The sequence below is a fragment of the Microcaecilia unicolor genome, chromosome 11, assembly GCF_901765095.1.
Source record: "Microcaecilia unicolor chromosome 11, aMicUni1.1, whole genome shotgun sequence".
In the NCBI taxonomy this organism is placed as follows: domain Eukaryota; kingdom Metazoa; phylum Chordata; class Amphibia; order Gymnophiona; family Siphonopidae; genus Microcaecilia; species Microcaecilia unicolor.
The window spans coordinates 198,637,984-198,651,749 of record NC_044041.1 but is presented as its reverse complement, the minus strand read 5'-3'; the positions used below and the strand labels follow the sequence as shown (position 1 = coordinate 198,651,749).

General features: G+C 42.2%; 1 protein-coding gene across 7 annotated transcripts in view; it reads right to left on the bottom strand.

Annotated features, from left to right (window-relative positions):
* INPP5B (inositol polyphosphate-5-phosphatase B) overlaps positions 1–13,766 on the bottom strand; it is an 83,384-nt gene that overhangs the window by 24,216 nt on the left and 45,402 nt on the right. For all 7 annotated transcript variants that reach the window (XM_030218147.1, XM_030218146.1, XM_030218148.1 and 4 more), the window contains 3 exons: positions 3,472–3,565; positions 1,949–2,119; positions 1,031–1,132 (listed from right to left, as the gene is read on the bottom strand). In XM_030218147.1, coding sequence (XP_030074007.1) covers positions 1,031–1,132; positions 1,949–2,119; positions 3,472–3,565 — 367 coding nt within the window. The remainder of the gene's footprint in view (positions 1–1,030; positions 1,133–1,948; positions 2,120–3,471; positions 3,566–13,766) is intronic.

The following is a 13,766-nucleotide window of genomic DNA, read 5'->3' as shown; positions in this document are numbered from 1 at the left end:
AATGACCTTAGTGTAACATGATTTACCTTTTAAAACACTACACAAACAAGCTGTTGTAATGATATCGAGTAAAAGTCAGCTGACACATTTGCAAACAGGTCTATTTTACTGATGTGTTAAGGAAAAGCACCAAGACGCAGAGGATACGCCTTATACCCAACAGAAACGTAATCAACCAAGCAAACAAGTCAGTTTTCTTATTTATTAACAAGTAAATGAAGGTAGTTTGCTCCCAAAAAATAGCTGACTTGGGATCTCTGAGTTTGTCAATACCTGTGGATTTACGGGAGGGAGGGGGGTTGGTAGGATCTGTTAGCTTGGTGTTAAGTTTTGGGAGGGTCCCATAAGTCCAGACCTTGTGGGACAATTTTGTTTCTGTTAATAGGAGAGAGGTCTCTGATGGGGGTACTCAGGGAGGGTATGGGGGCTGCAAATAACCTACACAGTACAACTGTTATTATATTTACATAGTAACATAGTAAATGACGGCAGAAAAAGACCTGCATGGTCCATCCAGTCTGCCCAACAAGACAAACTCATATGTGCTACTTTTTGTGTATACCCTACTTTGATTTGTACCTGTCCTCTTCAGGGCACAGACCGTATAAGTCTGCCCAGCACTATCCCCGCCTCCAAACCACCAGCCCCGCCTCCCACCACTGGCTCTGGCACAGACCGTATAAGTCTGCCCAGCACTATCCTCGCCTCCCACCACCGTCTGGCTCTGCCACCCAATCTCGGCTAGCTACACAGCATATTTGTTTAATAAACATTATTTCCAAGTTAAATATATTGATAATAAAGCAGAAGACAAAGGGGGGGGGGGGGGAGGTGTACGATGGGTAGGAATTCAGGGAATAAATATATGAAAAGATGGATGACATATTTCAGTCTGCTGTCTTTACTTATGTATGTCTTGATCTTGGACACTTTGTACGTATTTTTATAGTGTTTTATGTTTTTTGCTGCACTGCCATCAATAAAAATTGTTAAAACCTAACATGTAAATGAAGGAGGACCATGCGCATACCCAATGCAGTACACATCAGGGGGTTCGGGGTCACAGCTTAACCAAAGCTTCAGGCTCTCCTTCGGGGACTGGCCATTAACGTTGTATGTTCCAATGAAAAACCTGCCAAAACATTTCAACAAAGGAATAAACAAGGGACGCCGCAAAACCAACCATGTGAGGTCGGGGGAGGGGGGGGGAAATAATACAATACAGTGTTTGCATTAGAGTAATATCAATTTTGGGAGGGAGCGGGGGGACCATACATGCACTTACATTAGCTGAGCAGTTATAAAACCCCGGCATCAACCCCCAAACTTCCTTCCCCACCCCCAAACCCCGTTTACTGAAATCTGCAAGGAAGTGCTTGTTCCAGTTAGCTTATCAAGCCACACAGACAAACCCTTTCTCCTACTGCTCCTCTGAAGTGCGGTGTAATACATGGGATTGAAGGTCAGCTGGGGATGGAATGAGTAGAATGTTTTGGCTGTAATTATGTGTTGATATTCTCTGTTATGGGAAATAGGCTAGTTGTTTAAGGGATGCCAGCACCTCTGGGAAAGGCACCTTCAACCTGTGCAGGTCTGGGGGAGTTATTCTCTGTTATGGTGGTTGTTTAAGGGATGCCAGCTTGTGCAAGTCTGGGAAAGACACCTTTGGTTCACACTATAAAAGAGGGGGGAGCACGGACCTTCTTTAGAAGCTTGCCTGAACATAGGGACGCCTTGTTCAGTGAAGGGTATTTCCCTGCAATCTCTGAGGAAGAGCTAGTGCTTCCCTGGTGGTCTTCCCAGATGCTGACTGAATTGCGGGTGCTGTAAGTATCTTGGTGTATGTGTTCACATATGTATCACCAATAAAAGCGATATACCGCATATTGTGTCTGGTGGCTTTTGTGTTGTCATAAGCACAGCGCCCCCTAGTGTTACATGCGGATACCTGAAATTCCTGATAGAAGTGTACGAATCTTCCTGCTTCAAAAGTTCTAATTTAACAATATTGTCTCGTAGACCAAATGCAGATGTCGGTAATGTCTGGGCCTGGCTGGATGCCATTACATCTGAGGGCCTCACCATATCATCTGCGATCTCTGCTTTCAGTTTGCCCTGCCTGTAAGAAAAGCAGTGACCAAAATTTACTGCTGAAGCAGCAGGTCACAGGCGAGATTTAACAACAGAAATCCAGGAATACGACTGAGAGAAGGGAAAGAGGGAGCTAAAAATTGCTAAACTGATATTTTGAGGACAAATAGTCCTGTTTTGCAGTCAGAATGCTTTCTTCTTTTCCCAGTAAATATCACAGAGTAAAAAGATTTCACGCATGTTCAGCACTCCACATCTTTCCAATCCTAAGCTCCTGTCTGGAAATAAAGGGACCTGCTTAGGAATGCCAAATTCTAGGGTAAAAAATGCAAAGTTTTGGGGGCACAGTCTGCAGGAAGATGGATTGTTTTTATACATTTCTGTCCTGGTATTGTCTTACTTAAAACCTGGTGACCTTTTGAGCACACCTGCAGACTGCTCCTTCTAAGCTCTTACGGGTGGCTCTACAAAATCCACATGCGACCACCTGGTCATCTGACATATCATAAGTATTGCCACACTGGGACAGACCAAGGGTCCACGAGAGCGGCCAATCCAGGCCAAGGGCACCTGGCGAGCTTCCCAAACGTACAAACATTCTATACATGTTATTCCCGAAATTGTGGATTTTTCCCGTCCATTTAGTAGCAGTCTATGGACTTGTCCTTTAGGAAACCGTCCAACCCCTTTTTAAACTCTGCCAAGCCAACCGCCTTCACTGTGTTCTCCGGCAACGAATTCCAGAGTTTAATTAAGCGTTGGGTAAAGTAAAATTTTCTCCTATTTGTTTTAAATTTACTACACTGTAGTTTCATTGCATGCCCCCTGGTCCTAGTATTTTTGGAAAGTGTGAACAGACGCTTCACATCCACCTGTTCCACTCCACTCATTATTTTATAGACCTCTATCATATCTCCCCTCAGCCGCCTTTTCTCCAAGCTGAAAAGCCCTAGCCTCCTTAGGCTTTCTTCATAGGGAAGTCGTCCCATCCCCGCTATCATTTTCGTCGCCCTTCGCTGCACCTTTTCCAGTTCTACTATATCTTCCTTGAGAAGCGGCAACCAGAATTGCACAGAAATTGAACACAATGTCAAAGGGAGCAGGGAACCGGCGGAGCCAACAGCCGCTCCCAGCACCCCCTTGCAGAGTGAACCCGGGACAGACCGCCCCCACCGCCCCATTCTTGGTACGCCACTGCTGTTGTGGACAACACCACGCTCTGGCATCCTAATCCTGTCTACAAGATTTGGTCATTTTGAAAACTTCCCAGCGATGTGTGCATTTCATCAATGCAGCTTCCAGGTTTCTGGTGGGGTGAGGTGGGGGGGGGGGGGGCGGGGAAAAGATTTCCATTTTTGCAGAAGGCCATACTGCAGTTACCTGGCAGCAGCGCTGGTAAATAAGGCTTGATTCGGAGTCACGCTCCACTTCAGGTTCTCCCCATTCTGCTGGGATTCATCGGATCCAGGGTCTCCTATGGGAAAAAACAGTTTATTAAACATGGAACGCACACTTTTCCACACACTGAACCCTTGGGCCTTATGCAAATTTTTAAAAATAAAAGGAAAAAAAACTCCTAAACGTATGTCTGCCTTTTTTTAAAAATGTTTTTATTGAGGTTTTCAATAATACAACAAACAAAAGAGAGAAAGGAAAAATAAAACAACAACTTATACAAAACAGGAAGCTGAGATCAAACATTAGGCAACACAATTAGACAGCTGATGTCAGAAAGAGGTCGAGAGTTTTCCATTTCTGAGAACCATAATGAGACCCAGGGATAGCAGGCGCTGAAAGCTGCTCCTATTTCTTGTACAATAAAACCCAATTCCTACCGAAGAATGACATTGACTGGAGAGTTGTCTTTCCAATGCGATATTATGAATTTCAACGCAATAGAGACCAAGAAGTCAAAAAGCAGTTGATCGCTCTCTGCAAATAGAAACGGGGTGCAAATTGACTTCCAGATCACATACTTTGGTAGAAAAGAGTCCTGAAACCCCAAAATGCAGGAGTGGCCTAGTGGTTAGGGTGGTGGACTTTGGTTCTGAGGAACTGTGTTCGATTCCCACTTCAGGCACAGGCAGCTCCTTGTGACTCTGGGCAAGTCACTTAACCCTCCATTGCCCCATGTAAGCCGCATTGAGCCTGCCATGAGTGGGAAAGCGCGGGGTACAAATGTAACAAAAATAAAATAGATACTATTGGAGATTCTACATGGAATGTTGCTACTATTGGAGATTCTACATGGAATGTTGCTATTCCACTAGCAACATTCCATGTAGAAAGCTGCGCAGGCTTCTGTTTCTGTGAGTCTGACGTCCTGCACGTGCAGGACGTCAGACTCACAGAAGCAGAAACCTGCGCGGCCACATTGGTGATCTGCAAGGGCCGACTTCTACATGGAATGTTGCTAGTGGAATAGCAACATTCCATGTAGAATCTCAAATAGTAGCAACAGTGGAGGAGTGGCCTAGTGGTTAGGGTGGTGGACTTTGGTCCTGAGGAACTGAGTTCGAATCCCACTTCAGGCACAGGCAGCTCCTTGTGACTCTGGGCAAGTCACTTAACCCTCCATTGCCCCATGTAAGCCGCATTGAGCCTGCCATGAGTGGGAAAGCGCAGGGTACAAATGTAACAAAACAAAAAAAAAAAAGACATACGAGGAGAGATTTGCTGACCTGAACACATACACCCTCCAAGACTCACGGCAGAAGCGCACACTTCCAAATACGAGTTTACAAGAGAACGTAACAAACAATCCTCTTTACTCTGAGTCTACAGCCTTGATTCTTCCTGAAGTTCCAAATCCCCTCTTCACACAAATGGCTACAGACTTGGTCAATTAGAGCTCAGTTCTCTAAAGAGTTCCCAAAACTGGGAGCCCAAAAAAAGCCCACTAAGCGTTACTCTATAAACAGCGCTCCAAGTTGGGCGAATTTATAGAATAGTGCTTAGCACCAGGATCCGTGTAAATCTCCGTGCCTAAATTAGGTGGGGGTTCCCCGAATTCTGTAACTGTGTGCAAATCCTAGACCCGCCCCTGACCCTCCTATGGTCACACCCTCTTTTGGATCGGTGCTGAAAAATTTACATGCACATCTTTATAGAATAACAACTATACAGATGAGTGTGTAATTTCCAACTATTGCCAGTAAATTGATTTTTCATGCCAACAATCAGTGCTAATTGGCTCGTTCAGCAATTAAATTATGTGCACAATTTATGCACATGCTCAAATTTGTGCAGACTATATATACAATTACGGGGTTAGGGAACAGCAGCACATGGGGTGTTTTCCCTGCTTCTGTCCAACAGGTCCAAAATACTACCATTGGTTAAGAACATAAGCGTTTCCATACTGGGATAGACCGAAGGTCCATTGTAGATAGAATGTATTTGGATACAGGCAGCAGATGATGTTTTGTATATTCCTGAGAATCTAGCATGTGATGTTTTTGTTCTTTCCTGAGAAAGTAGCAGAATAGCAGGTGATGTTTGTACATTCCTGAGCAGGTTCACGAGCTGTTCATGTAGAGTTGTTCTTGTAAGCAATGCATGATCATGGTTGTGTAAGCAAAATGTAACCAATAGTAATGATAATACATGTAATATCCATGAATATTCATAGAGTATATAAGAAGGGGATTGACTCCCAAATAAAGAGTTTTTTGCCCAGACACACGAGAGGAGAGTTATTTTGCAACATCTGGTGACCCCGACGTGATCGGTGAAAACGTGACGTACTTACTACGACTGGAACAGTCAGCGCGCCATTCCTTCTACGGAACACTGTAAGTATGGGGGGAAATTTAACATCATCACATAAACAACATGCACAGGAGCTATATACTATAACACAAAGATATGGATCCTCCCGAAATCCAATAACTCTTAAAGATATAGAGCGTTTAATTGAGGAAATAGTTTGTCAATGTCCCTGGTATCCAGAGAAGGGATCATTCGATCCTCAAACATGGGAAAAGATAGGGCAGCAGTTTCGTTTAGAGCCTAGAGTTTCGACTCCTATATTATTGACTTGGAGAGAGATATATTCTACTATAGTAATTCTCTCTTCTGGATTGACAGGCATTACTAACGAAAATATATCCAACAAATTGCCAGGCAAGACCTGGTCTCTTTTACCTCCCGCGACTCTTGGACCTACACCTTCTCCTCCTTCTTGTCGGCTGGCCACCGATATGGGAAGGGAAGAGCAAAACAAAACTCCTGACTTTACTACTACTACCCCTAATAAACCAATTGAAAATATCCAAAACAACAACGCTAATGATAGCGTTATTATTACCAAAACACCAAAGAGCGTAGAACGACCTAGTTTAATTCAATTAGGTATACAGCAAGCACGAAAAAATGGTGAATTCATTTGGAACGATGATCTATGGGATAATTCGGAACCTAATCCTAATTTATACCCAGTTACTAGAACTACAACAATAGAGGCAGGGAACGAAACACATCATGCAGAATGGACTGCTCTACCTTATCAAGTTTTGAGAGAATTACGTAGAGCTATCGTAGAATCAGGTTTAAAAAGTTCATTTGTTCAAGGCATGATAGAAGGGATTAGTAACGGTTACTTAATGACTCCAAAAGATTGGAAAGACCTTTTCCGTATGCTGTTAACTCCTGCGCAATATGTAGTGTGGGATAATGAATATAAGCAAGCAGCACAACTTATCACTGGGACTAATTTGGTGCCTGATCAAATTTATGGATCGGGACCATTTTCAACCCTTGATATGCAAATTCAACAAAACGATACCTGTTTTCAAGCCATAGGCACTTGTATCTTGCGAGCATTTAAAAGAACACCAGAAGGGAATAAACCAACAAAATCTTTTGCATCAATTAAACAGGGTGCAACCGAATCTTACCTTCAATTTGTTAATCGATTGCAGGAAGCTGTAACTAGGCAAATTGATAATCTTGATGCGCAAACAGAGTTATTGATTAAATTAGCCCAAGAAAATGCAAATTCAGATTGCAAAAAGGCATTGCAGACTGTAGCTCATCGCCCAGGAATTACTTTAGCAGATTTATTGAGCGCATGTGCAGATGTGGGGACTCATGGTTATTCTATGAATTTGTTAGCAGGAGCTATACAAAAAGGTAATAAGCCACAGGGGACGTGTTTTAATTGTAAGAAACCAGGACATTTTCGAGCTCAGTGTAGAGCCCCAGGAGGGGGTGCCAACTTTGCAAAAGGACCTTCTCGACCTTCTCGAAAATGTCCTCGATGTCAAAAAGGATATCATTGGGCCAATCAATGTCGCTCTAATCCAATTAATTCCACACCGCCACCCCCAAAAAACTTTGCTCCGGGTTAACTCCTAACCTCGGTCCAAAGGGAGTGCAAGGGTCTTTTGCTCATAGTACTACTGCTACACAAGGTAGTGCAGGAATTGACCTTATTGCAGCGGAATGTAAAACTGCCATCTTACCTCATGAAGTTTTGGTATATAATACTACCTTTAAAGGACCCATTCCAGCGGCTACTGTAGGTTTAGTATTACCTCGCTCCTCTGCATCGAAGGCAGGTATTCATGTTATCCCTGGAGTTATTGATGCTGATTACACAGGCATTGTTAAAATTCAAGTATGGTCCTCATCACCTTTAACAATTTCTCCCGGGGACTCGTGGGCACAATTAATTATTTTACCATATTTTACAGCACCTATTCCTTCTACTGTCTCTCGTACAGGGGGCTTTGGATCTACGCGACAGGTAAGTGCAGTTTTAAAACCGGTTTCTAATGCACGACCCACTGCTCAATTTTTATTGCAACAAAAGCCCTTTGTTGGTATATTAGATACCGGGGCGGATGTTTCTGTCATAGCTTATAAACAATGGCCTGTGGAATGGCCCATTGAAGATACTTCACATGTGACAGGAATAGGGGGAACTCAGTCAGCCTCCCAAAGTTCTCAATGGTTATCTATTACATATCCTAACGATACCAAGGTTCTAGGACATATTAAGCCCTGTATTTTACAAGTACCCTTTAATTTATGGGGTCGTGACCTTTTGGAACAATTAGATGCATCATTGATCCTACCTGATTAACAGTTCATAAATATGTCTTTTTCTCTTCCTTTGGAATGGAAAACTGACAAACCTGTTTGGGTAGAGCAGTGGCCGATTACCAGAGAAAAACTGTTGATTTTACATCAATTGGTGGAAGAACAATTACAATTAAATCACATTGAGCCTACCAATTCTCCATATAATACTCCGGTATTTGTGATCAAGAAAAAATCCGGAAAATGGAGATTTTTACATGACCTACGAGCTATTAATGCGATTTTAGAACCAATGGGCCCGTTACAATGTGGTATTCCAAATCCTAATTTGATTCCTTATGATTATCAATTAGCTATTATAGATCTGAAGGATTGTTTTTTTTCAATTCCTCTCCAGGAAAAAGATTATAAATACTTTGCTTTTACTGTACCTGTTTACAATAATGCACACCCTACTACTAGGTATTGTTGGAAAGTTTTGCCCCAGGGAATGTTAAATTCACCCACTATTTGTCAATACTATGTTCATCAAGCCTTGCAACCATTTCGTGCCTATTTCCCTCAACTTTTGGTATATCATTATATGGATGATATACTAATTGCAGGGATAACTCTTCCCCCTTCTTGGAAATCTACTTTAATTTCTATCTTGGCCTCCTCAGGATTAACAATTGCCTCAGAGAAGGTTCAAGAAAAGGAACCCTATGTATATCTAGGTTTCCGTATGACTAAAGCTGCAGCCCAACCTGTCGCTCCTCATCTCAATTTACAGTCTCCCACGACATTACATCAATTACAAGAGATTTTAGGAAATCTCAATTGGTTACGTCCCTACTTGAAACTTCCTACAGAATTTTTACAACCCCTGTTTCTCGCATTAAAAGGTCATAAAACACCTGCTGAATTAATTACACTCACTGCATCGCAACAAACAATTCTGTCACAATTGGATCAAATCTTACAAACAAAATGGACAGATAGACGAGATGCATTTGCCCTTTTTTGTTTTTGCGTTCTCAAAGACCCCACCCACCGACAACCGTTTGGTGTCTTATATCAAGATACAACTCCTCCGAAATTGATAGAATGGGTCTATTTACAGAATACTCTCCATTCTACTATTACACAATGGCCCCAGCAACTAGCCTTGCTGATTACTAAAGCTCGAGAGCGAGCAACATTCATGACTGGTTTCGACATTCTTAAACTCATCATTCCTCATTCTTTGTGGCAGTGGGAAAAAATGATTCAGTTCTCCGACGACTTGCAATTTATTTTAGCCACTTATGTTGGTATTATAGATTGCCACTATCCTAAAGACCCTCGCATACAGGGCACATCCATTTTGCCAATCACTCTTCATGATCCCATTTCTTTACGTCCACTCCCTACTGCTCTCACCGTCTTTACAGATGGTAGTCCCACTCGTGGGGTGGTTACTTGGTACAATCTGAACAAATGGCACGTCAAATTTACCTCTCCACAAACCTCTGCTCAACGTTCAGAGCTTGCTGCCATCATCCTGGCTCTTTCTTTATTTTCAGATCAACCACTGAATCTTATTGTTGACAGTCAATATTGTGCTAATCTTGTCCGTCGCATGCCCGACAGTTATGTATCATTCAAAATGGATGCCTCTTTTTATGCTTTACTGTTAACCCTCCAAGGTTACTTGGAGAATCGCCTTTCTTCTCTCTTTATAGGTCATATCCGCAGTCATCAACCTTTTCCTGGTGGTCTGTCTGAAGGGAATGCTCGAGCGGATCGCCATCTTCATTTTTTCTCCACAGCACACTGCAGTCATGAACTTCATCATCAAAATGCACCTAGCCTAGCTCGCCAGTTTCAAATTTCTTTAGAAGAAGCTAGAGCTATTATCAAAAATTGTCCACAATGTTCCTTTTCAGCTCCTACTACCTTTTTTCCTGGAGTTAATCCTCGTGGTCTGGAAGTTAATAGCCTCTGGCAAATGGACGTTACTCACTTTCCCCCTTTTGGTCAATGGTCTAAGCTTCATGTGGTTGTTGATACTCATTCTGGATTTTTGTGGGTCACTGCACAAAAAGGGGAAACTACATCTCATGTCCGCTCTCATCTTCTCCAAGCTTTTGCGGTCATGGGTGTTCCTAAAACTCTCAAGACAGACAATGCCCCTGCTTATACTTCCACCTCCTTACAGGAGTTCCTGACCCTCTGGCATATTGAGCACCTTTTTGGTATCCCCTATAACTCCACTGGTCAAGCTATTGTTGAACGTGCTAATCGCACACTGAAAACTGCTTTAAGTAATCTGACTACAAAAAAAGACGGTATTCTCCGTCATAGAGTAAGCATTGATGAATGCTTAGCACAAATCCTTTACACACTGAATCATCTCAATCTCATCAATAATCCTGCTACAAAAACTTTTTCTTCCAGATTTGAACAACATTTTCGTACTCCTGCCCCACCTTTATCTCGTCCTTTGGTCATATACCGACAACTACCTTCTGATCAGTGGAGTTCCCCTGTGCCTCTCCTTACCTGGGGTCGTGGTTACGCTGCTGTTCAAACAGATTCTGGCCCGGTGTGGATTCCAGCAAAGTGGGTGAAACCTCATGTCGTGGCATCAAGGTCTTCACAACCCAATTCCCAATTTCACACTCACCCTTCAAGGACCGCAGATGCAAACACGCAAACGGTCAGTGACTCGTCAACCTAATGCTCCTGTTACTTGGGGACAAATTAAAGCCTTGAGTCAACAAGCTACAGAGACTTTAGAAAAAGCTCATATTGAAAAGACTGATGATAACTTCGTAGTGGCTATTATTGCAGCGCTTAATGCTAATTCCATTACATTGCTTCTACTGTGTTGTTGTTTGTACATACCTTGTGGACAGTCACAATTACTTCCCACAAAAAATATTTGGGAAGCGTTTGCAATTTCACTGAACCAAACTGATTTCTGTCTTTCTCATCAAAAGGCAGTTGGAGAAGTTTTGGCAACTTGCCTGATTCCAGTATGTCATGATCCTAAAGATATGCAAAATGATACTTGGTTTTATTCACAGCTTCCTGTTAATTCATCCTATCGAAATGCTTCTTATGAATACCATAATTGGGGAACACAAACCCTGTTGCCGCCTACTTTGGCAATGCATGTGAGAACCAATCAAATAGCTAGTATCAATATGACATGTGCTCGTATGGTTAATTGTACCCGATCAAATTGTGTTAATTTTGGACCAACTTTGTTAAATTGTAGCTCCTACGAAAATGTTTCATATATTTATAAATTTACTCATTTACCCCCTGGCTGGTTTTGGTCATGTGGAATGTATACCTTTAATTATATTCCAGCTAATATATCTGATGGTACTACATGCTGTCTAAGTCGACTCACTATGGTACTTCCCAGTAAACATATTTTATTTTCTAACTCCTCACATATGCGATCCAAGCGTATGACCCTTGCTGCCAATTGCAATGATAATGTTAAATTTCTGAGTCAAACTGAATATCTGGCACTTGCATTTTCATTAATAGGTGTCCCTGCATTGGCAGCGGCAAATGCAAAAAATATTCGTGAATTAGCCTGTTGGGCAATTAAATCAATCAATGCAACCTCCACTGCTATTAGTTTACTTAATGCTGAGCAACAGCAATTACGTCATGGAGTTTTACAAAATCGAGCAGCCATTGATTATCTTTTATTACTTAACCATCATGGTTGTGAAGAGTTTCAGGACATGTGCTGTTTTAATTTATCTGACAATTCTAAGGCCATTGACAAACAATTAGCTTTCCTACGGAATTTAACTACTCATATTACTATTCATAATAACCTACTCTCTGATGTATGGGATCAATTGTGGCAATGGATCCCTTGGACCTGGCTCCGCCCTATTATCCAGTATTTAGTCATTGGTATTTTTGTTTTCACTATTTTTTGCTGTTGTATACAATGCATTCCTAACCTTTTTTCTTTATGTTTTCCTCGTCCATTCGCTCCAACACGTCACTCTGCTCAATATGTTTATAAGCTATTACAAACATCTCCACCTCCATCTCCAGCTGGCACACCACGGAGATTTCATTAAAAAAAAAAAAAGGTGGAGATGTAGATAGAATGTATTTGGATACAGGCAGCAGATGATGTTTTGTATATTCCTGAGAATCTAGCATGTGATGTTTTTGTTCTTTCCTGAGAAAGTAGCAGAATAGCAGGTGATGTTTGTACATTCCTGAGCAGGTTCACGAGCTGTTCATGTAGAGTTGTTCTTGTAAGCAATGCATGATCATGGTTGTGTAAGCAAAATGTAACCAATAGTAATGATAATACATGTAATATCCATGAATATTCATAGAGTATATAAGAAGGGGATTGACTCCCAAATAAAGAGTTTTTTGCCCAGACACACGAGAGGAGAGTTATTTTGCAACAGTCCATCAAGCCCAGCATCCTGCTTCCAACTGTGGCCAATCAAGGTCACAAATACCTGGCAAGATCCCAAAAAAGTACAAAACATTTTATACTGCTTATGCCAGAAATAGTGGATTTTCCCCGTCCATTTAATAGCGGTCTATGGACTTTTCCTTTAGGAAGCCGTCCAAACCTTTTTTAAACTCCACTAAGCTAACATCCTTTACCACATTCTCTGGCAACGAATTCCAGAGTTTAATTACACGTTGAGTGAAAAAACATTTTCTCTGATTCGTTTAAATTGTACTACATTGTAGCTTCATCGCATGCCCCCTAGTCCTAGTATTTTTGGAAAGCGTGAACAGACGCTTCACATTCGCCGATGACACAAAATTATTCAGGGTCGTCAAGTCGCAGGAGGAATGTGAACGATTACAGGAGGACCTTGCGAGACTGGGAGAATGGGCGTGCAAGTGGCAGATGAAGTTCAATGTTGACAAGTGCAAAGTGATGCATGTGGGTAAGAGGAACCCGAATTATAGCTACGTCTTGCAAGGTTCCGCGTTAGGAGTTACGGATCAAGAAAGGGATCTGGGTGTCGTCGTCGATGATACGCTGAAACCTTCTGCTCAATGTGCTGCTGCGGCTAGGAAAGCGAATAGAATGTTGGGTGTTATTAGGAAGGGTATGGAGTCCAGGTGTGCGGATGTTATAATGCCGTTGTATCGCTCCATGGTGCGACCGCACCTGGAGTATTGTGTTCAGTACTGGTCTCCGTATCTCAAAAAAGATATAGTAGAATTGGAAAAGGTACAGCGAAGGGCGACGAAAATGATAGTGGGGATGGGACGACTTTCCTATGAAGAGAGGCTGAGAAGGCTAGGGCTTTTCAGCTTGGAGAAGAGACGGCTGAGGGGAGATATGATAGAAGTGTATAAAATAATGAGTGGAATGGATCGGGTGGATGTGAAGCGACTGTTCACGCTATCCAAAAATACTAGGACTAGAGGGCATGAGTTGAAGCTACAGTGGGGTAAATTTAAAACTAATCGGAGAAAATTTTTCTTCACCCAACGTGTAATTAGACTCTGGAATTCGTTGCCGGAGAACGTGGTACGGGCGGTTAGCTTGACGGAGTTTAAAAAGGGGTTAGACAGATTCCTAAAGGACAAGTCCATAGACCGCTATTAAATGGACTTGGAAAAATTCCGCATTTTTAGGTATAACT